Source organism: Camponotus vicinus, unplaced genomic scaffold, assembly GCF_025532165.1.
Source record: "Camponotus vicinus isolate PSW18456_S1 unplaced genomic scaffold, iyCamVici1.0 SCAF_3, whole genome shotgun sequence".
Taxonomy (NCBI): Eukaryota; Metazoa; Arthropoda; class Insecta; order Hymenoptera; family Formicidae; genus Camponotus; species Camponotus vicinus.
The window spans coordinates 21,306,061-21,328,944 of NW_028141967.1; the positions used below are offsets into that span (position 1 = coordinate 21,306,061).

Sequence of the window (22,884 nt, forward strand, 5' to 3'; positions counted from 1 at the left end):
ATAATTATCTTCTTGGAGAAATATTTTTTACTAACATCAATGAGAGATTTCATCTCCTTTATATTAAAACGTGAAAAAATGAAATTCTTAGAATGAAGAATTGTTTTTGAAGAATTGCCAAAACAATTTTGATGCCATTTATGTAAATATCGCGCAATTTCTCATTGGATTGTCACCGTTGAAAAATTGTTTCGCAGCTTATTCGCGACGCAGGATTTCGTAATTTCATCGGCTTTAGAGAGCGTTTAAATGAAATTCGCGAATCGCGTTTATGCGATCATATTCACGGCAATCGGCGCTCACGGATCGATATTAGAGACCACATTTATCTGACAATTTCGCGAGTTATACAATACGTTTCCAATAATTAAAAACGTACGAATAAGCGTATCGCTACAATTAAAAATATTCTATTTTGCCTCGAGTTCGAGGAAATCGTCTATTGCTCTATCTCGATTTGCATAAATATCAGCTTACGAGCATTTATTGCTTATCTTTCATTTTACTGGATCGCGATTTTTCGTTTCAACATCGCACTTTATCGGCGTCGAACACATACGTGAGCGAGAGCGCGTTCGCGAATTGGGACGTTTTTGTCGAAAAGATTCTCGAAAACGAGAAGGGATCGTTCGGCTGGACATCATATTTTGCGGACGATGAGCATTAATCACACGAGAAACCGCTCTAAAGGAAGAAAGAAAGTCACAAAATTATTCATCTGTCAATTTCGGAGCAGTTATAGAACGCCTCTTTCTATGGCGCGAACAGATGATTCAAATGACGAAATCACTCAGTCGATGGAAAACGATTGAAATTTTCCCGAGACATTGTCTTGATTTATCTCCGTTTGGAGAGAATCCTTCGTAAAAGATATTTTATAAAGCATGAAAAAATTTATGACTCATCAAATGAAAAATGTCACGCGAACAAAACTTATGGCACTGAAGATTAAGCAAAATTCAACGCAGATTTAAAAAATATCATAGAAGTAAAATGTGCTAAATGAGAAATAATAGTATAATTTTTCAGTTTATTGAAATATTCTTCAATCGCGACATTTTTTCCTCCATAATTTTTATTCGCGAAAAGAGATTTACTGACGCATGACATTTTTTAAATTTGAAAATCTAAACGCTTTAACGATATAGTAAAAAGTACATTTTGAACTTTAGATTTCAGTATCGTTTTCTTTCAACAATAAATAGTAAAATTGACGACGTTTAATCAACTAAGGATGGAAAATCAAAGTGATCATTCATTATTAACTTTAATTGCTTTAACAATCCGGCACCTTTGTCGAATTATCTTGATTACATAATTCATTGAGAAACTATCAGAAGCGACTTTATGCGAGCAGGTATGTAATTAACAGTCCGTACTGCCAAGTGTGCTTCGTGCTAAATTAGCGATTTCATTCAACCTCCTCCGGTCGCAATTTACGGATTTCCTTCCTGTATGTGAAAGGGAGGAAGTAAGCTTCTATTCTCATGAAGCGTGACAAGAAGGAACAATTAATCGGTAAATTTCTGATCATGATAATGGTGCAGTGTTTTTTATTGGACGCCAAGATGTTGTCAGTTCGTTAAAGCACTTATTAAAATTAGGCTTTTTATGTGTGCATAAAATTATAACAGGAAAGAGTTATCAAATTATCAAGAAACATCACTACATTCCCTAATAAAGCTCCCTCGCTTATAACTAATAAAATCGAAAATCGCCAACAATATATAACAATTAATATTTTTTTTATTAAAAAGACTTCCAAATATATCGTTTATCACGAAGCGAAAGAGCTGTGTGAAATCAAAGCGTTCACTGAACACTCATTAGAAGCTAATTGCTTCGCGCTACTAGACCTCGGTAATTAAGAGATACTCGAAATATCTTCACGATTCTACCTTCTGGATAATTGTTTTATTCTTTTTCCTTCTTTCTCTCACTCTCTCTTTCTCTATTACTTTATGGACTGAAACAAATTTCTAGCAACGCGAAATGTAATTTTCTGTGACAGTGTTGGACGTTGAAGGGGTTAGAACAGCAGCGAAATAGCCCATCGAATGGCCCTACAAAAGGGCGAGAAAGGGCAATTCATGGGAACGAAATAGAGCCTAAAAGGAATTTGCGTTCAGCGCCGCTCTCATGGGGGTTTGGTTTAAGATGCATCGCACGGCACATTTATCCCAGCCACGGACTTTAATTAAACTTTCTTTCCCAGGGGAGAGAAAGTAGTATAGGAACGATCCTCACCGTGTGTATGTGCGTGAGGATACTCTTTTTTTCCCTCTTCTTCTTCCTTTCATTGAACAACAGAAGGGACCAGCTTCTGGAAATCGATCGCTTTTTTTCCCGCGTCGCGCGTCATCGAATGGAATGACGTTTATTACAATTTGTTGCGCCAACTTTAATTAAGCCGAAGTGCGCTTAATCAAATTTCTTTTCTTATTATAGTTTGAGCTATGATGTAAAAAGAGAGATGGTAAGCTCTCGTTACAATCAGAACGAAATCGACTTAATTTGATCGAGATATTAAAAAGTTAATAGAACTATAAAAGATAAAGATATATTCTCTTTGTAACTTAGATGATCTTTAAATAAAAAATATTTCGGAAAATCACAAATCACGTAATCCGAATAAAGTTATCTTGATCGTTAAATTACTTCCGGATCTCATTTATTCGCGGTAATCTAGGACGCCATGTGTAGTAACGAGATTAAAGTGCGAAAGTGCTTTAATTCAACCTATGTGTTGAATCAAAAATGCACTTCGTATCATACTAGATATATGCACCGGCGATAACGAATCTCTAAAAGAGTTAATCTAACGCGATTTCTTCGGCTTCTATCGTTCGTATCGTGAGTCGGTTTCTGAAATCTCTTTTTTAAACAAGGCAACAATTAATTATCTTTATCGGACGATCATCAGGATTATACGTTTTATTGGTGCCTGATACGTTTTATTGCTTTTTATCGAGAGATTTATGTAAATGTTAAAAAATGCTTGTTTCATTTCCAAGCTCGTAAAAATTGGACTACAAATATTTAGGCTTGTAATATAATATTCATTGCTATATATTAAGCTTTTTTACATCACAATGGGTCTTTTATTAGGTAAAAAAATATAATACGTCAATTACATCGATTGTTTGACGATTTTATGGGCGGTTAGCACGCTGTTTATTGAAGGAGAATACTAAACAGACTCATATAAGTAGATATATGTGTGCAGGACATTTAGATGGAAAACATAATACAACAGTATATATGAGGTTCTACGAGGGAAATCTCAAAGCTTAGGAAAAAAGAAATCGAAAAACAAATTCGCTGTACACGGACATTGGAGGAAACAAACCATTCGGGACATGTCGCAGAAACTAAACCAACTAATTCGGTACGGCAAGAACTAAAGATGTGAGCGTTTCCCGGACAATGAAGCGTTTTATGTAAATATCACATCTCGACAAGCGCTCTGGCTTGAGCTCCGCTTTAAAATTCTGTTTAGTTCTGTTTCAGTCATAACGGTAAAGATTAATTTTAACGATCGTATACTATGGCGCTTTCGCGATCGTAAACGTAATTTGTAATCTATTTTACCTTCTCACACCGACATCGTAACGGAATATATGTACTTCAGCTGGTTCGTCGGATTTTATTTTCGACATTCACATCTTTATTGCTTGCTATCCCGACATAACGACCATCGATGCAAGTATAAAAATAAAATCATACATAAAAGAGTCTCGAGAAGAACCTGTCCACGAATGAGTCGTTGTTTGCGAGTGAACGAGCTAGCTATGTGTCTATGAGTGTAATTGAATAGTGAGTAGATTGTCGACATCTTGTATAAAAATATTCGCGTCTGATATTGCTTCAATTTTACGATGTCATCGAATGATCTGGTTAGAATAATAATTGCGACAATTTAAAATCGTGACACAAATATGTGTGTGTTTGCGATCTGTGTTTATGTCTTTAAAAATATTTTCTGACGGAAGAAAACGTTTCACGACACAAAGAGCATATTGTTTTCTTTCTTTTTCTATTAAATTCTCTTTAAATCGAACGATTCACTTAAAATAGTAATTGCAACGTTTCTGATGTGTGTTTTATTTGTTGAAGGTGCACTTTTGTTTTCTTATTTCGTGAAAGAAATATAAAGAACATTTTACAACGAAATAAGAGGCGATCCCCTTTTCCTCTGGATGAAAGGTATTATCTTTTTTTATTAAAAGTTGTGGCTCTCGGCAAGTATAAGTGGAGAATTCAATTTGACGAGTTTAACGCGCGAAGAATCTGGATGAAGATCAGTTTTCGGCGATCCTTCACTTCTTTTCCCGGCGAGAGAAGATAAGTTTGTAGGTACCGTTAAAATGCGATAAACAGTGGTGGGATTTGGAAGCTCTTAGCGTTGATCCGCGCGATCCTTCGCGACATTCTCCACGAACGCGACATACACTCCGGAACTGCCGTGACAGGAAGCCGTTTCCTTCGTCCGATACCCAACCCCTCCCCTCAGTCTCCTCCTAGGAACAACCGTCCCGTCGCGTCGAAAATAAAGCAAGATTGTAACTCATGATGGTGAAATCTTAACAAGCTTTTGCCGGACAAATAATTTCGTGGAAAAAACGTAAGAATTAATGATTCCAATTTTTTTCAGATAGTTTTAAGAAACTATCCATTCGGGCAGATTTTGCAAAATTAATCGTAACTCTGGTTTGAGAGGAAATTAAGGATAGAATACTGGATAATAAGACCCAGGGGAGGAGAAAAGAGGGAGTTATCGACTTCCGGGAAACGTACAATCCTGATTCTCGCGCGGCGACCTCCTTATTCCTCCACCCTGGTTCTAATTCGAACTGGAGCAGCCCTTTCGAGCAATAGGTCGCTCGAACACCAGTCCTTTCAAGAAGCGATTGAGTCGCCCTCTTCAATTCGTACTTGATTCACGAATTCGCCTTCGAGCGCTCATTATCCAAACGATAGAACCGATTCACTTGTCATCCTAGACTACCTTCATAATCCGTTGTCATCGATTTTCCACCTTTACTGGTCTGGTTACTTCGTAGGTTTTCTAGGATTTGCGCAAAAGACAGGCGAAGGTACGTTTATGGGGAGCGCCGTTGTATCATCTTTATTATTAGTAATTAATCAGAGCTGCGAAATTTGCATAATCCTATTTTGAAATTATATATAATAATTCTCGAATTAGAGAGAGAGATACCATCTTAATGGCACAATTTAGATAGAAGAATTAATTTAATAGAATCTCTTATATTCTCATTTCATTTGATATTACTGTATAATTATGCTATTATTTTCCAACATTGCGTGGTATCAATAGCGTTAATGCTTAATAATTACCGTTGTCGTGTCAGATGATCGCGGCGCACCCCGTTTCTCACGGATATATACACATATGAATGTATGTACAGACACTGTAAAAACACGTTTGTGTGCTAGATGCGAGTTATCGTTGTTTGACAATCATAGGTACCTATTAAAGGGACAGCGTCCGAAGTCGTCGGCATGCTTTCTGCCACGAGGTTCAGGAAAACTGTCAGCGACAGCAGAATGGTCACTCCTGAACAGGTCCAAAAAAAAGTAAACATCGTTAAACTGCGTTGCAACGCGCCGGTTTAACGTCTATCTCGCGGATCTAGGGCACCTAGATTAAGCTTACAACATTTGTTATATTGCTGACATTCCCCTCTTTCTCCTCAAAAACTAGGAGCGATCGAGATAAAATTGCACGAGTGTTTTCGAATAACGTAGATCAGCGCAAATCCCATCGTGTCCAAAGATGGCTCAAACTTCTAAGTTTCTTTTACTGGGAATTTCCTGAATTTATAGCAGATTCTGACTAAAACTATCGTGATTACGATTTGCCGATTAATAACATCGGTTTGCAAGAATAATTTGGACAGGATTTGTAGACTGATTTTATGAAATTGCACTTTTTCAGTCATGAAAAAATACATAATTTAGATAATTCGACTTATAGGATTAACAGTCTCTATGATTTTGTTATCATGATGCGAAATCTTTTCGTCTATAAATTTTTCTATTAATTAGTCATCGTTTCTTTCATAATTCCAATTCTATATCATTTATTAATTTTATGCATATGTAATGAACCGTGTACAAAAAATTTATTTAAAATTCCCTTTACACTTTTTTAAGAGCTAAAAGATTCACATACAATATAATAAAAGAAAAATGAAGGTAATTTGCCGTAACATAGAATGATTTATGAATATATAGAATTCGCTTACTGTAACGAGATATTAATGATAATGAGAGAGAACGCTAGGAATGATTTGCTAACCTCTATGCGACTGCGCGGAGATATTCGGGAAGACATACCCGCGATGATTAAGCTCGTATGATTAAGAGCAGACGCGAATAATTGACTGGTAAATTTTGTCAATATAGTTTCTACTTGCCCTCACCAGGATTTCCAAGGATAGCCGACAAAGTTCGAAACACGTAACGGATGCTGCGCGTGAGTACGCTATGTTGCCGCAACATTAGGCGAGACTTGGACCAACCTACCTAAGTCGTCGGCAACTCCATTACTGCGTAACAGTCTTCAAAGTGACCGGTGAAATTTGATTATCTTACTCCTCTCCAGAATCAGAAACTTCTGCGAACGATTGACAATCCTCGTCGAATGAAACAGACGCTTGCTTGACCACAAGTGATTGGGCGGTGCAAGTTCTGAATTGTCATATAAATTTGTTGAGAATTTGCGAACTCGATTAACCTAGTGCCATAAATGAATACTAATTGCAGTATTATTACTCTGTGCAGGAAATGACATGGGGATAGAAATGCAAATGTTTAGTTTTTGCACTTTTATTCATTAATAAAACTTTCTAATAATTAGTTTGAAAATGAGATACATAAAATATCTTGAATTAGCAGAAAGTGTGGATGTATAATTATATCTTATGATCTTTGATAACAGTTTTTATTAATGAAGGAAGTTTTCGAGCTATGAATCTTCAAAAATTCTTTGTATATACTTTTATATATTAATATTAATATATTAATTATTATGTGAAATTTTTCATTGTTTTATTGTTAAGGATTATTCTTAAGTGTAAAAAGAAATAAATAAAGATACTTTATCCGTATTACATTTACATCAATCATCATTTGTCGCTTTTGTAATAAGTACCAAAATTTTAATTTTTCCTGAACAAAACCAACAAATTGCAACTCCGTGAATTAACCTGCTAAATGTAGAGCATTACGATGACTCTCAAAAGCGCGAAAGGATTTGACAATGAATCATTAAGCTTGATACATGTATACGTAGTTTAAGTAACTTGAAACTCCGCGGAGCGCAGTGGGCTCACTATTAGTCGATGAATTGTCGTCGCCATTAAATCGCTCGCGCACCAGAAAATATGATAGCGTGATGCGTCCGCTGGTACTTCGGGAACAATGCAATATCGTCATAAATAACACAATCGACAAAGTTAATTAGCAAGAAATGTGTATAAACATCTGAGTCTGAAACAATAATTGCCAAATAATAATTTATGTTATGAATTTAATTGCACTTGTCATCACGCCAATTTTATTTGATTTATAATAAGGTAACACATTAATTGTTCTATGATGTAAAGGAAAGAAAATGGAAAAAAAATTTTTCAAAGTGTATTCAATAATTAAAGAATTATAATATTCTTATTGTTATAATATACTTATTGTATCACTGTTTCAAAATCGAGGAGTGATATGTTAATGACACGTAAAATCGAGTTTTTCTTTACAGTTTTTCGTGCTTTAATTTATTTAAGAATTTAAATGAGATTTTACATTAATCGAGTGAGAACATCGTATTTCGGGAACCGATGAGCGTAAACCGCGACAAGATGCATTCATGATGGGTGGCAAACCACCAATATCAGCGGGGATTGTTGGTCAGCGGGGGAAGGTGCGGAACTGGAGGAAGTGACCAATTAATTCCTTGCTATTAGATCCAAGCATTAGCTGGAATGTCGACATCGCTGATCGATATTTTTTCAAGATTATGTCCAAAATTTGCTCGAAAAATGTTGATTTTACTTACTTAAAATTTCTCATTCGCAGAATTATTATTCAAAAGATATAAAGATTTTTACTAACAGAAAAATATATAAAATATAGAAATAAAAATAATAATGAAAAATGAAAGATTATTATATAATAAATAATTTAAGATTATTATATATGTATTAAATAATTTACGCATTTATACATTTAAATAAGGAAAATATATTTTTAAATAAATTTGTGCTGTATCTTTAATATTATATAACTTTTCTTTTATGTCAATCACAATATAATTTGTCATAAAAGATATTGAACCTTAATCCTTTTTTATAATAGGCTTCGATTGATAATATATGATTTTTAAAATTTTTTGTTATTTAAAAATGAGAGGGAATTTTATTTTATATATTTATTACTGCAGAAAAAAATTGTTCTTAATCCTGATGATGCATTTTTATTCTTTCTATGTGCCAAAGGAATTCTTACTAAATGAATTATTGTGTCATGGCCAGCATACATTTTTGCGAAACAGTGTGTGATGTTTGGTTACGAATGTCTATTCGTACAGGCGTAAAGAAAACAAGGCAGTGCGCCAAGTTTCTTTTAGTCGGTATTTCGAGTAAGAAAAACAGTGATAAATTTTTGACATGACTTAAAGTAGACTCCAGTACTTTGTAGCTGGCACTATGCGACAATTTTTTATTTTCGTCATCCTCCTGAATTCATGTAGCCAATGTTGTCGTTTATGTATAAATATGAGAAATACCGAGGAAAAATCAATCTATATTTTTCGCAAGAAATGTACGTGACGTTTAATTAAACATTCGTTAATTTCCTATTATTCACGTAATTTCCGAATATTTCTATCGAATTTTTAAAATAACATTTACTTTTTAATTATTGAATGAATCCGTATTTTACGAAGCTACGTTATTGAAACATTCCGTGCCAAAACAATGAAGCCAGACTTTCGTCGCACTGCGTCTTTAAATCACGCCAAGTCACAAGGAATACAAGATTGAAACTATATATATATTATACACAACTTTATTCGTTTTTTCATCCGATATGTCTCTCGTATGTGTGCTGTAATCGCGTTATAACTCCTGCGAAATTCATGTAACTGATGCAATTTAATGGAGTTTCATCCCGCTCAAAACGATGTATGAAGCGAACACCTGTTCTCAAGTAGAGTAATACCTTAAGGGGAAGAATGACAGATATTCCTTCTTCCTACTCCATTTTATGGATAGTTTCACTTTATGGATTACTTGCAAGTTTTCATGTGGCCGTGTATTTATATCTATCATAAATTTTTACTTCATTATGCCGTTTTACACAATTATTTCTATCGCGATCATTTATACCTATCAACAATTATAACGTTTTGCTCTTTTAGCGGACTCAGATCTTTAAAAAGTAATTTATAATTCTTTTTTCTACTTTTACATCTGATTTTATTATATTCTTACGTTTGTGGATGAAAATTGTCACGATGGTTGACAAGAGACCACGGTTACGTGGGCATCCATATCGTGCCTTTTGTCATGATAATGTTCAAATAAACACAGCCTCGAACGGGGTACACGCAACGCACGCATTTATCCGGTTAATGAAATTCGCGAACGTCGCATGAAATGCGCTCTCCTTACTCGGAATTTACAGCGGCGTGATGTTATGTAAATTTCGCTCCCGTGCATTTTTAAGCATAATCAAGCGTAGTTTGGCACGATATTGTTGTCGAGAGAGCGCGGATTTTAGAGAGCGCGCAGAGGCAGTCGCATAATGCTTTCTGCAATGACGCTGTTTCACGTTTTTAATTGACAGCTTGTTGGAAAATTAAGACCTTTCTAAATTAAAACTACAAACATTTTAATAGTTGCACGTATTATTGCATAAATTATTAAATTCAAAATTATACGTCTGTTTGCATAAATTTTTTTATATAATTATTTAAGAAAAGTTAAATTTCGGTAATAATTCCTTGCAGACACTTCCACAATTTTCCCATTCGTATAAGAGTGAAAAATTATTATCGCTGCTCGAAAATTCTTAATGACTTCAAGGTGTATCGACGTTCCTGAGATAAATGTGGCGTGATCTTCTGAAAGTTCTAAAGTCCCTAATCCTCGTGTGATATCTTCGCGAAGGAAAGTTCTGTTAGACGCTGGAACGGACGCGCAAGTCCACTAGAGATAGCCTAGACTTCACCAATGATTAATTACGACGTAGAGGAGATAGATGTCTATAAGAAGGAAAATATGGTGGAGAAACGAAGAATGGAACTTTTTGATAAATCAAATCTACGATGAAGATTCTTTTTTTTTGCGTTAAATATCGTGCGGATAAAAGTTACGTGTGCATGATTGACACATGTTACAAGTTATTAGAAAAAAATACGTTGCAGAAAACTTTATAATGTGTATGCGATAGATATTTTAAAAACTAATTTAAAATATTGTTAAAAAATAATATAAGTGTACATAAGTTAATACCAATTTCATTATGTTATGATATAATAGCCACTGCTGAATTCAGTGACTATTATACGGACCAATAGAATGTAAGGACGAAATGGTCCATGATAAAATTTCTCTCCGCGGACAAGGAAACAATCCCGAAATTTCATTTCGCTTTCCCATCCGTTTTACCGAACTGCAAGATAGCTTTCAGTAAGAAAAGAACAAGGTTCTTGTGTCTTAAGTAGCAGCGCGATATCTTTCTCAGGTTTTAAAACGCGCTGAACGTCAAAAGAAACGAACATTGCAGAGCAACAATGACGAAAGACTCATCGAGGACAAAAGGAAATCCGCAGACAAGGCAGAAACAATAGCACAGAGGTGAGGAATTGAGAATGAAACGAAAAGATACCGGAAGAGTTTCGGCTCTCGCAGAATCTGTCAGTAGATTGCAGTCCTCCTCCTGTCGGTTTCTCTCGTCATAAGTTCAGTCTTTGCCAGAATTTACTTCACCAGTTTCATAAAGCGACGTTTGACATCTGCAGCCGAAATTTTTGTCACAGATTTTCCAAGTAAAAATTTAACTGGGTCACAGATATATAGAAGCTTTAACAGTTTCTTTCGAATGATATAATGTTATCTATCGCGTGAACTTTCAGACTTTTAGTTAAAGTTTCTAAAGTTTATTATGTTTGAATACATTTCGTAAAAGATATCACTTAAGATTGAAACAGGGTTACTTATTGCATCGTCTAACAATATTCATATTAAAAATTTACTAAAGGAACAGTTAAAATATTAGTATTTATGCGCAGCAAATCTTTAGACGCAAAAGACAGATTACTTTCATAAAATTGAAATTAAATTGCCGAATATGCTCGCACTTTACGATTATTATCGCATCGTGTCGCAAAAAACAGCGGTAATTGTGATAATTTTCAAGACGCTCGCTCGTTTGCGTCTAACGACTCTCATGGTACATATTTCGTACGAATTATCCCTTTGGGATGTTAAGTAGAATACCTCGAATCTCGAGGAAAGTTTGAGAAAATCTATATATGTTTCTTGTGTGGCTCGAGAGTGCAAAATGTAGAAATGTACTAGGAATCCCTAGGTTGGAAAATAGTTCATGGGAAAAGTTGGTGAATAAGCACTTTGAAAACTCACGCTGGAGATACGATTCCAATTTTTCATGAAACCAATTTTCACCTTGTATTTTCCAAGTGATTAAAAATGCGTGATTTTCCACAGATAGTATTGAATGTAATATAATTGAAATGTTGTTGAATCGAAATTTGCACGTTATCTCTTTGTCGATTTATCAAATATATAAATGTTGTGAAAAGGTATAAACACGATTAAATAAAAATTTGTCTAAAATAATATTTCTAAAATAATAGCTCTCGTATCACGGAAAAAGTTTATAGCGATGAGGCAATTTCCTAAACTTGGTGTTACTGCGACAGAAGCGTGTATCAAAAGTTGAAAATGTCGATTGATGTCAAAGAACTTATTCATTTAATCTAATCACACTGCCGTCGGAAATTGCGTCGGCGAACACGTGAGCGTAATTCGGCAGGATTAACGACAAGGATTGCGTAGCGCAAAAGTTATCCTCGTCTCCTTTCTCGCTCACGATTCCTCATCAATCCGCAACAAGGGGAAAGTTTACGAAAGAGCGTGATAGTACGTTGCTAGAATCCTTAATAAGAAATATAATAAACGGCAAATACTATCAAATTGTGCCTAGATGGAGTTATCAGATTTATGGGGTCAGAATTTTTTTCTTGCTTTAATTCGGTGAGACTTTACGAGCTATTATTAACCACGGAAAAGTGGGACTTTAACCAACATAGAATGATGCGACGTGTAATTTTTAGCTCGTTTAATTTTTACGATTAGAGCGCGCAAAGAGTGCTCGTAAAATTCTAAAGTTTAATTTCAACTTGATGAATGATATAGTTAGTTTCTACAATAGTATTTAATTATATAAGTAAGCTTTATGCTTGGCTCATGTTGGAATTTTTGCAAGTAAATCGGTTTTAATTAATCGTTAAAAAAAATCGTTAGAAAAAGATGTAACACAGATATTATTAATTCTTAGAATCATTAAAGACTAAGCAATGCTCGCACAACGCATGTGTATGGACATAAATGTATTTCATTATTGTAATATCCGGGAACTAGTCCATGAAGTGTGACACGTGATAATGAGATACTTTGCATATAGCCGTGTTGCAATGCCAGACTTTACTGCAACTTGTGCTATGGTTGACAACGTCAAGCACAAATTGCACGCACCGAAAACCCGCTGAGTACTCGCATTGTGGCACTTATTTAGCATGATTAAATTAAGAGACATCGAGGACAAGAGAGTTAGAAAGCGTTAAAATTCGCGAACAGAAATTGCGACAAAAAAAGATGGCGCGCTTTTGAAGAAAACGAAGAAATTTATTTCGATAGATAAATGTAAATTTCAGTGGTATTATAGTTTATCTATTTTCTGGTTCGTACATCTATAAATTTGTAGAGACGGGAAAATATGCAACGAGCGTTATTTCGTGCGTGTGTGCACTTATGTTTTCACTTTTACGAAGCACGCGTTCTGCTCTTTCCATCGGAATTGGATCATTTTTCCTATTTATCCGAAAAATTATATAGTGCTGCGTCATAAAATCAACTTCTACAGTGTCAATATTCGCTTCAGTACGTTTCATTCGATTGTACGACTGTGTTTTTTATTATATGTTTTTATTATATTCGAAATCGTGTATGCATACGGAATATTAAACACGGTTATTCAAGTATGCACAACTTTTTTTATGACTAAACCGCATATTAAAATTTTGCAAGAATAAGTCTCTATTCGAAAATTTAATTAAGCGATAAGATTTTATTTAATCGCACCCCAGAAAATTCTATTGCCACAAAAAATACTCTAGTTTCAATTGCTTGAAACTCAGGTAATATTAATGTTCCGATATTTTAATTAAAGGAAAATCTATACTCGAAATTAGTCAAAGAATTAATTAAAGTTAATGTATCTGTAACATCCTATAATCCGTATCTCAATTGAACGTCTCAGGAGAGGGTTCGAAAGTTGTAAATTTTCCTTACTTCATAATTTAATTTACGATATAATTAAATCGAAATTCATTGACGTCACAATGAAGTCGAACGTAATAGTATAGTTCCTCGATAAAGTCTCGATCTATCGACATTTACTCATGAAATGATATTGATGCGGCACTTCGATCTTCACGAGGGCTATAACGAGAGAGTACCGAGAGGAAATATTTTCACGGTTTTACGAGCTACCGAAAATAATACGCGACGTAAAGAGTGCGCGATGTCCGGTTTGTCTCTAACATCATAATGCCATAACGTTCGTCGAGAGCAGTCTCGGACACGAGGGCGACGACATCGACGGCAACGCGAATCGGCGTCGACATCGATTCCGGGTTGTCGTTTTCCCGAAGGGAAATTTAATTCTCGCATCCGACGAACGAAAAAATCGTTTCTCAAACCACTCACGTTATGCAAGATGACTTGCCGAAATGAGATTGTCAATTGCAGTATTTTTCGACGTCAAATAAAATGTGAAGAAAATTATATATATATAATGAAAAATATGTACACATAAAATTTCCTATTTACGTGACAGTTTACTTCATTTGACTAAAAAAATTAAATCGAAAATAAAATGCAAGGTATCAGGACTATGTTTATATGATATCAGATTTATATATTTTGTACAAAATGTTTTTGCGGGATTTTAAATGATTCATAAGGTTTCTGAGGAAAAGTTAATGGAAAAGTATGGTATTCCTGCACAGAGATATTGCTCGGTAATTGCTACAGCTTTCGGAATTTCTCTTAAATATGACAAATGGGAAAAGAGCCGAGGAAGTCGGCGCGAATTTCGCAATGAGTCCATTATATTTTACAGTGATGCACTTCCGACTAATCCCGCGTGAAAAATAACGGAGGGAAGAAAGCGATACGTGAGGAAGTATCGAGAACGCATCGAGAATTGACGATTTGGATGGCAAGTATGATCACGTGCCAGGAATGAGTATACCTCGTGAAACGAATTTTCTCGCAATCGGAGTCTATATATCTCAGCGAAACGATTCTCTAATACCCTACTTTGATGTTTCGCGTGTTTTTATCGAACCCGTCGATTGTTCCAAGATAGAAATTATATGGTTCATATCCGGCGTATTGAAAAAGCCTGATTGAAAGCAGAGTCGCACGAGATGAGAGAAACAAACAGCTGCGACTAGCAAATTACGAGACGCAAAGGATCAGGACCTTGAGAAATAACTATTGAAGAATGTTTAGATCCTCGATATATTAGTGATGACGTTGTCACCGGCCGATGGATGCCACTTCCGCGCGATCTTACAAAAGTCGCGCAAAGCATCCCGTAGGGAAAAATCCCATTATTTCCGACACGTCAAAAACTTCGAGGGGAGATAGCGATTCTCTTTTGTACTCGATGTACTGTACAATCGAGAGCTGGAGATTGAATCTGTCGGTGCGCTATGCATATTCAACAGAATGCGCGGCTGCCATTTTATGCAGTTCATTCGGCGTTTATCATAAAGTAGTGAGCCAACGGTGGAGATGTAATTGCTGCTGGTTATTCGAGTGGTTGTTAACCCTGAATAATTGAGGGTCTTGGGGTTATCGGTTGACCATTTCCAATTATAAATTCCTCGATCCATCCGGCTTAATAACTTGTCAAATTTAACGCTTACGTTAACGTGGACGTTATCTACTCGAACGAGATGCGCCAAAATTCCAATACCATCGGTCAATTTGAGTACAGTGCTCATCGTGGACCTGAGAAAAGCGCGTAAGTAATATTTCACGTAACCTACCGTCGCCGCTGGACCAAAGGAGCCGTTCGAGAGAGGCTTATTTCGTCGAGCCCTTGAAATATGCATCGCTCAGCGGCGTTTACATGTCTAGATACACTATGTAACATGCAGCTCGCCCTTACAGGTTAACGCGATGTAACGGTTTGCCCGACGTATCCAAAATTCAAATCACGCGGCACTCTTCCTCGAACGACCCTACGTAAATGTAAACGTGGACGCGTATAAACCCGCAAGACCTCGAAGGCGGCCATAGATATTACGATTTTACGAGATATCGTGGCGACCGCACTAGGTGTCTGGTGCGCAAGAAACGCGCATACATAGAAGGTATCGACACGTTAGTAAGGCGACGTTATCCACGTAAATGTGAGGGATAAATATAGCGAGGAATATCGATTTCGCACAATTGATGCAGCTATTTTGGCACTGTTGTTTCTTATCCATGAACAGATTTATGTAGATCTTGTATTTATTTGAACGATCAAACAAAGAGAGTGAAAATTGTCAGAGAAGACGATCTTAATATAAATATTGATCTTATATAGATCCTGCATCGATAAATTGTTGAAAGCAGAAATCGAGAAATTAATAGAAGTTATATCCGAAGAATAATATACTCCCATCTCACACCAGAAATAACGCGACGATAAAAGTTCCTGATGGTTAGGTAATTGCGAAAATATGTTCGTTTAATCGATACCCGAGTGAAAGTGCACGTCGTCTGTGATAAATATCCGGGAACGACAGCTTTCGAGACATCGAGAGCCCCTCCCGAACGATTTAACAGCCGGAAAAGTGTGCGTATGGTCCGTGAGAGGAAAAAGAAATGGAATCTCGCTGTATAAATCGCCGTTACATGAGAATCGCCCGACGAGAACGTTGCGCGATGTCGTTTGGTCGTCTGTGATCGAAGTAGAGTCGATCTCGACTACTTCCTTCCGTCGTCAAAACGAAACAAACGTAGGACAGTCAGCAGTGGCGCCGAGAGTATAAAGTATGAACGGAAAGTATTCACAGAAAAGTATAAAGACGTAACACGCGTGTATAAGATATGTAATATATACAGCAATATATACGTAATATGTAATATAATGTAATATATACGTAGTATAACATGGTATATATCATCTTACACGTTAACGCCGTAATCCTATCATTCACTAATAAAATGTCATCCACTAATCGAAGGCGTAGCTTGGAAATGAGAAAAGCTAGAAAAATTTCTATAGGTAAAAATTTATTAAATTAACGGACGTGTAAAGTAAAAACTCTAAGGTCCTTAGTGTGTGCGAACTATAACTTGAAATTCTTCGATAATCGTGATGCGATAACAAATCTATTCGTTGAAAAAAAAGATCCGCTGTTTAACGTTGCAGAAGAAAAAAATTGGAGCTCTGACAAATTAGAAAATCATCACGCGTGTCTTGTAAAACTCTACGCGTCTCGTGTAAAACTTTCTATTCTAAAAAATTGACTCTATCGCGTATATATTACATATCGTGTAAACAGTAACAATCCCAAACGAACCAATCGAAAAGAAAGGAGGAGGTGTGTCTGGCTGGTGTGCAGGCAGGCATGCTACGAGTTACGTTACCTAGGGTGAGCTTCTCGCCGGAATCGGGCGGCAGGGTGAAGCCCAGTAGGGCCATGCTCGATATCAGCACGCAGGGCACGATCAGGTTGAAAAAGTAGTAGAGGGTCCTCCTGCGTATCTGTATCGTGAATGTGACGTCGACGTACGGCTCCGGGCAACACTGATACATTATCGTGTTCTTCTTCCCCGGCATACCTGGAAAAAGTGCCAGAACCGATGTACACGCCGACATGTCTGTCTGTCCGAGGGATTAAAAAAAAATGATATCGATGCTTTACGCAGCCCGGATAATCGCATCGATTGCGTTTTCGATTACGGATAATTTTTTTTCCTCACTCTCACTTTTTCTCCCGTCGTTACTCGCTATACATTTTGACCATACTATTCTTCGAGATGTATTCTCATCGGAGAACATATAAAATGTCCGCCTATCTCTGTCAGTATCTCTATCTACCGTGGTCCATGCTTTTATTATTATCGTCCTTCATCTTTTCTACTTTTCTTGATGCTATATCTGTACTGTATCCTGAGGGGACTAAAATCCCAAGATATAAAGTATGGTCTATCTATCACACCTCCATCTGTTTTATAGCGAGGCTACGTGGATGCCATCGAGTCGTAAGCAAAGATTCTTTTCTTGCGCGATCTCGATTTAAAAACTATTTTAAGATTACGCTACAAGATGTGTATAGGAAGAGGATCTCGTGGAGTTGCGAAATGTTTCCTTGTGTTCCCACCGCGGCGATTCTATTACCGCGACAGGCTAAGTTACCGGTGAACGAATGGCGACGATATATACGTGTCTCGCAATAAAACAGAACTTGTCCTCCTCGTGGTCTTTAAATACGATGCACCTGCCGGCGCGTTCTCGCCACCAGGAAATGGTGTGAGAGGCGACTCGACGAAAAACGACCGTGCGATACTTTCGAGGACGGAGGGTTTCGCGATAGTTTCCGATCGGACTCTCGAATCGACCTCGAACGTCGCAATATCGGACAGTCACTTGTTGCTGGCTTCTTTCTCAGGACACTTTTTCTTTGTATTTCGACAATCGTGTGCTCGACGCACTCGGCTCGAGATAATTAACGTGTCTCGGAAAATGCAGTGACACTTTAGAGGCGACATTCTAAATCACGCATCGACATGTTCACCACGTGGGAACATGGAGTGTATTGTTCTGTCGGTTGCAATAAGTTGAAGATATCGAGCTGGCGTTTCTGTATTTTATTTGTTGGTATTACAATCGAGCGCATTTTGTCTCTGCCATCTCTTAAAACCGTCGTCGCTTGATATCGATCAGTTTTATTTTAAATCTTATTCAATTTCGTCTTCGCTTCACATCGGAAAAGCTACTCGATGTCCAATGAATTTTATTGAAACGAAAATACATATATGCATATATGAAACGCAAACTCTTTCATATTATGCGATATGACATTGTGTTTCTTTTACATTCTTACGCAAGATTTTTATGTTTCTCTCTTGAAATGTTGTTTCGGAAGAATGCGCTCTTCCCTTGCCAGAAATTTTTCCCTCGCTCAGATATACGTGTACTTTCAGAATTTTTTTCAACATCGAGACTATCGCAAATTTCATCCCCGTTGCAATTTCGATTCGTAGACACAGTGAGTTTTCTTCGAGAGAACCGCGAGAATAGCACTTTTTGATAGCTCGAGGAATGTGATCGTAAAAGAAAGCGGACCAATAAGTGGGACGCGGGGCAAAGAGGAAAAGAAAAGCACGACGAAGGAATGTCACATTGCCACCGCGAAGAGGGAACGTCATAAAGTTATACCCGTTGAGGCATCGCGAGAGATACGGAGAGCCCATAAAATCTTTCGGTTTCTATTCGACCGCGCGATATCGATCGCGATTTCACGCGAAACGAAAAGCTCCGGGATGCAACATCTGCGAGTAGCATCGGCGAAAAGTCGGGGATGCGGTTTCTTAACGACTTCCATCAACATTCCTTCACACATCGATGACGCTGTTTCGTATCACCGGCGAAATTTGCGTCTTGGAATTCAGCCGAGAAACTGGAACGAATTAGGATGGCAGATTTTTCTTCACAGTATACTTTTTCTTCATAATTTTTACGAAAACTCTCATTTCTGGCAGAGATAATACAAAATGAGTTGAAATACATTTTTGCCATATATATGTAAAAGAGTTTAGAATAAGAAACAAAAAGTTATTTTGATAAATAACGAAGGAGTTAATAAATGCAATGTAGTCGGGAAATATGTAAATACAATTATATTCGTGAATTATGTAATATACCAACCGCATAAAGAAGCAGGTCGTAACTCGGATTGTATATTCATATTCTCGTATCGTCAATGTTTCGAATTGAGATGCAAAGCAGAGCGGTTAGGAAATGGAGAATAAACTTTTCGTTAATTGTGAATAATAGTTCGCAAGCAAAGATTCACGGCAGCAACAATTCGATCTTATTGAACTTACAGAATTGCATAATTAAACCACGTGATTGTGTGTAGCGCGCTAAGAATGAAACGCGGTTGAAAGATTACATCTTGCTGTTAAAGATAAAGCCGTATAATTACTCTCTGCGCTCATAGAAAATAGAATCGTTAAATTCTATAATAGCTTTGCGATATATTGCATTTTATTCGACGTTCTATTCCCATTCTGTGCTTCCATAACGTACAAGCTGTACAAACAGATTCGCAAATTGCGATGGATTAATGTAGGCGCATTAGTATTGTACATGCATGCTGAGAACGGACGAGGATTAAGTCTCGACGCGAAACGGCAAGAGAGAATCTAAATTACGTCGAGCACTAATTTTCTTCCTATCTCCTTCGAATCTATTAATCGTCTGTTTTTCCGAAATAAATTACTCGATCGCCATTTCCATTGAAACAGGAAATATCAAAATGCTTTAAAATCTGATCCGTTTCAATCAAGCGACTGTTGGCGAGAGACAAAATGTCATATTCGAACGTATCAAAAAAATGACGTTTTATATCAATCACTTATACGTATTAATCTTTCAAACGATTGAATATTGAACGAAAATCGACGATAATCTGACAGAAATTTATATTCGTCCACACGTGATAGATCAGACTTTTCTCGATCTTACTTGTGATCATTATACTTCCGGATTAATAGCGCACAACTTATTCATCAATACGCATCGAGTCGATTCGAGATTCTATTTTTAATCTGAAGACACACACACGCACACACGAGCCAATTCAGATTCTGATTGGCTTGGAAAGTCATAAACTTGAGGCTCTGTGAAACTCACCGATGAGGTACCATTCCCCGTTCATGATGAAATCGGATAAGTCACCACCCTCCTCTGAGTTGAGTACCAGATCGAGCTACCAAGGTCAAAGTTTGATTAAGACGGGCACATATCTACACGACGGGGGCATTCCGTTAGGTAAGTTGAAGCCGAACGTGCCGCATGCAGCTACGAATTCCGCTCGCGTCTACGCCTACGTCTACACTATATGTTTACGAGAAAGTGCATTCGCAATCCGGCGTGATAAGACGTGCAACGGGGGAATCTACTTGGCCGGTGCGAAGAAGAGACGGATGGTGGTTTCTTTCCTCGTTGTAAGTGGCGCGCCGTATTTATAACGCGTCTGGAGAAACGCATTTGTGCGGGCGACAGGCGGAAAACTGGCTCTTTAACGTCGCTGAAAATTGCTTTCCGCGCGGTCAACAAGTCCTGGTCCATGATAAAGCGTTCGCAACTTGATGTCACGAATATATGCGAGATTCTATAGCCGCGAAATTTTCCCCCCCGTGCGAAACTTTTCAATCATATCACGCATGTCGATGAGACGAATAGGTATATTTGTGTACCATCTGCGGAGGGGAATAAAAGTAGATGGACCGAGTTTGGCCTCCACAAAAAGCCTCGGATCGATATTTCACGATAAGGAATTTCCGCAGACTAGTGAAATTTCTTCGAGAATCCGGCAAGTTCTCTATCTGACGAGTTTAAAGTGGACGATAAGTGAAATATTAGCCTAAGGGCTTCGCGAAAGCTAAAATCAATAGCATCCATTCCCGTCCGTTTAATCTTCCATATGACGATAAAATATAATATTAGCTTAAGAATACCTCGTTTCTCACGTAGATTTTACGCTCGATTGCTTCGCACAGATATCTCAATTTAAAAGTAATAAGAATCTACGAAAAGATTTCACGGCCTGCTACTTCTCTATGGACGTATCGCGTTGTAATCATATTAAAGTAATTGAAAGAAATCTTAGACAGAGAAAAGGGATTTTCTTCTGCTCATCTTTGCTCCCATCTACACGGAGGATTGGAGAACAGGAAATAAAGTGACGACACCGGTGGGATACCGTAGAAGATTCTCTAGTTTCTTTCAAGTCCCGTATCGCTCGTCGGATATCTGTTGCTCTTTGATCAAGAGCCAAATAGGATATACGCGGTTCGTCTGGTTGTTACGGACCACCCAAGGCTCCGAAAAAACTTTCTTTGACACACAGAACTGTTTCTTGGGCTATTCAATATTTAATCATTTACAAAAGTGTATTATTAACACTAGAGAACGATGTTAATTATAAATCGCGTCGAATAATAGATAACTTTTCGTATGATTTTTTAAACGCACATATTCTCGTGTATATAAGTTTCTCATAAATGCTTTTTTATTTTTACAAAACTTTCTTTTTCTATCGAGAAATATTATTCCTTGGAGAGAGGAAAGAAGATATTATTCATAAAGATGTTACTTTCCAATATTCCCGGGCACATTAGAGTAAAACGAATTCGATAAAAATTCAGTTTAGTCCCCGATGTACTTCGAATATCTCTTTTGAGAAGAACGTTACTTTCCCTTTCTCAAAATACATGTGAAAATCTACGTCGCGCTTGTACCGAGAAAATTGGAAGAGAGTCCTCGATGTAACAAACTCAATTTATAGGAAAGACCGATTATGTCGCGTTTATTTTCTCGTTCTCGAAGAAAATTATTGCCGTATCTAGCTCATATCCTGTATTCGACCAATCAAATCGACTCATTCACTTTATCTTCTGATCATCGCCCTCTTTTTTTTCCATTCGTTGATCCTTCCCTCATGATCTTCCGTAATAATTCCTACGTAGCGCAGGTACATAATATATATATCGTGAAATTCTCAGCGAAAATTACGGACGGATTACATGGGGCTCATAAAGATAGCCCCTCATAATTTATCGCGGCACGTATATTTTGCTTCGGCCTTTATTCACGAAGCGGCTACACATAGTTTATTGCGTCAGCGCGATGCATCGGGAATGGACGTCTCGAGATGCAAATGCATCTGCTGTTATGTGCACGGTCCTGCAATCCCTTAACTAATTAAATCCAATCTTCATATATAACGCCTCTTATCCGACGCGTTTAATCAAGACGATGATATTGGAGGAGCGTTTCTGCAGGATGGGCTTCTCGTACATACGCAATCGAGCGCCTCGTCGAATAATTACAGTCTCTTTGACGATTAAAAAATGAGCCATTTTCCGCCGTCGACCGCAAATTTTACCTATAAATAGGGAATTGAAATCAATAGTAATTTTTGCGAGATCAATTTTCCACGCTACAAGTACGAGTGAATGCATCTCATACCGTTTACTGCGTTTCCATTGATTTTGAATTAACGTAGAGATTACCTTCATGCATAGCTATCGAAATATGCACTCGCTCAAAACTAGATCGATTACAATTCGTGCCATAAACGGATTTGGCAATTGATGCACGCACATGAAAACAGTATCGTAATCAATTAGAAATAATGCAATGTTTGACGTCAACTCGTGTTACTCGATTGCCAATCACAATTAAATTAACGACAAAAATTGCAATTAAATTAAATTTTTCATCTTCTGAAATTCTTATCGATCATATTAGTTAATCTCC

The 22,884-nt window shown here is 37.1% G+C and overlaps 1 protein-coding gene and 1 long non-coding RNA gene across 11 annotated transcripts in view; one reads left to right on the forward strand and one right to left on the reverse strand.

Annotated features, from left to right (window-relative positions):
- The window catches only part of Nachralpha6 (nicotinic acetylcholine receptor alpha6), a 227,708-nt gene that overhangs the window by 68,958 nt on the left and 135,866 nt on the right, over positions 1-22,884 (reverse strand). For 7 of the 9 annotated variants that reach the window (XM_083093599.1, XM_083093595.1, XM_083093593.1 and 4 more), the window contains 3 exons: positions 20,254-20,329; positions 16,980-17,174; positions 5,492-5,578 (listed from right to left, as the gene is read on the reverse strand). In XM_083093599.1, the coding sequence (XP_082949725.1) occupies positions 5,492-5,578; positions 16,980-17,174; positions 20,254-20,329 (358 nt within the window). The remainder of the gene's footprint in view (positions 1-5,491; positions 5,579-16,979; positions 17,175-20,253; positions 20,330-22,884) is intronic. The other 2 variants (XM_083093600.1, XM_083093598.1) reach the window with 1 other exon arrangement.
- Positions 3,729-7,062, forward strand: LOC145968244 (uncharacterized). 2 transcript variants are annotated; one of them, XR_014437698.1, is made up of 4 exons: positions 3,729-3,816; positions 4,117-5,096; positions 5,488-5,598; positions 6,450-7,062. It is a non-coding gene; the product is annotated as an uncharacterized LOC145968244 (long non-coding RNA). The 2 variants fall into 2 exon arrangements; XR_014437697.1 differs by having other exon boundaries at positions 3,729-5,096.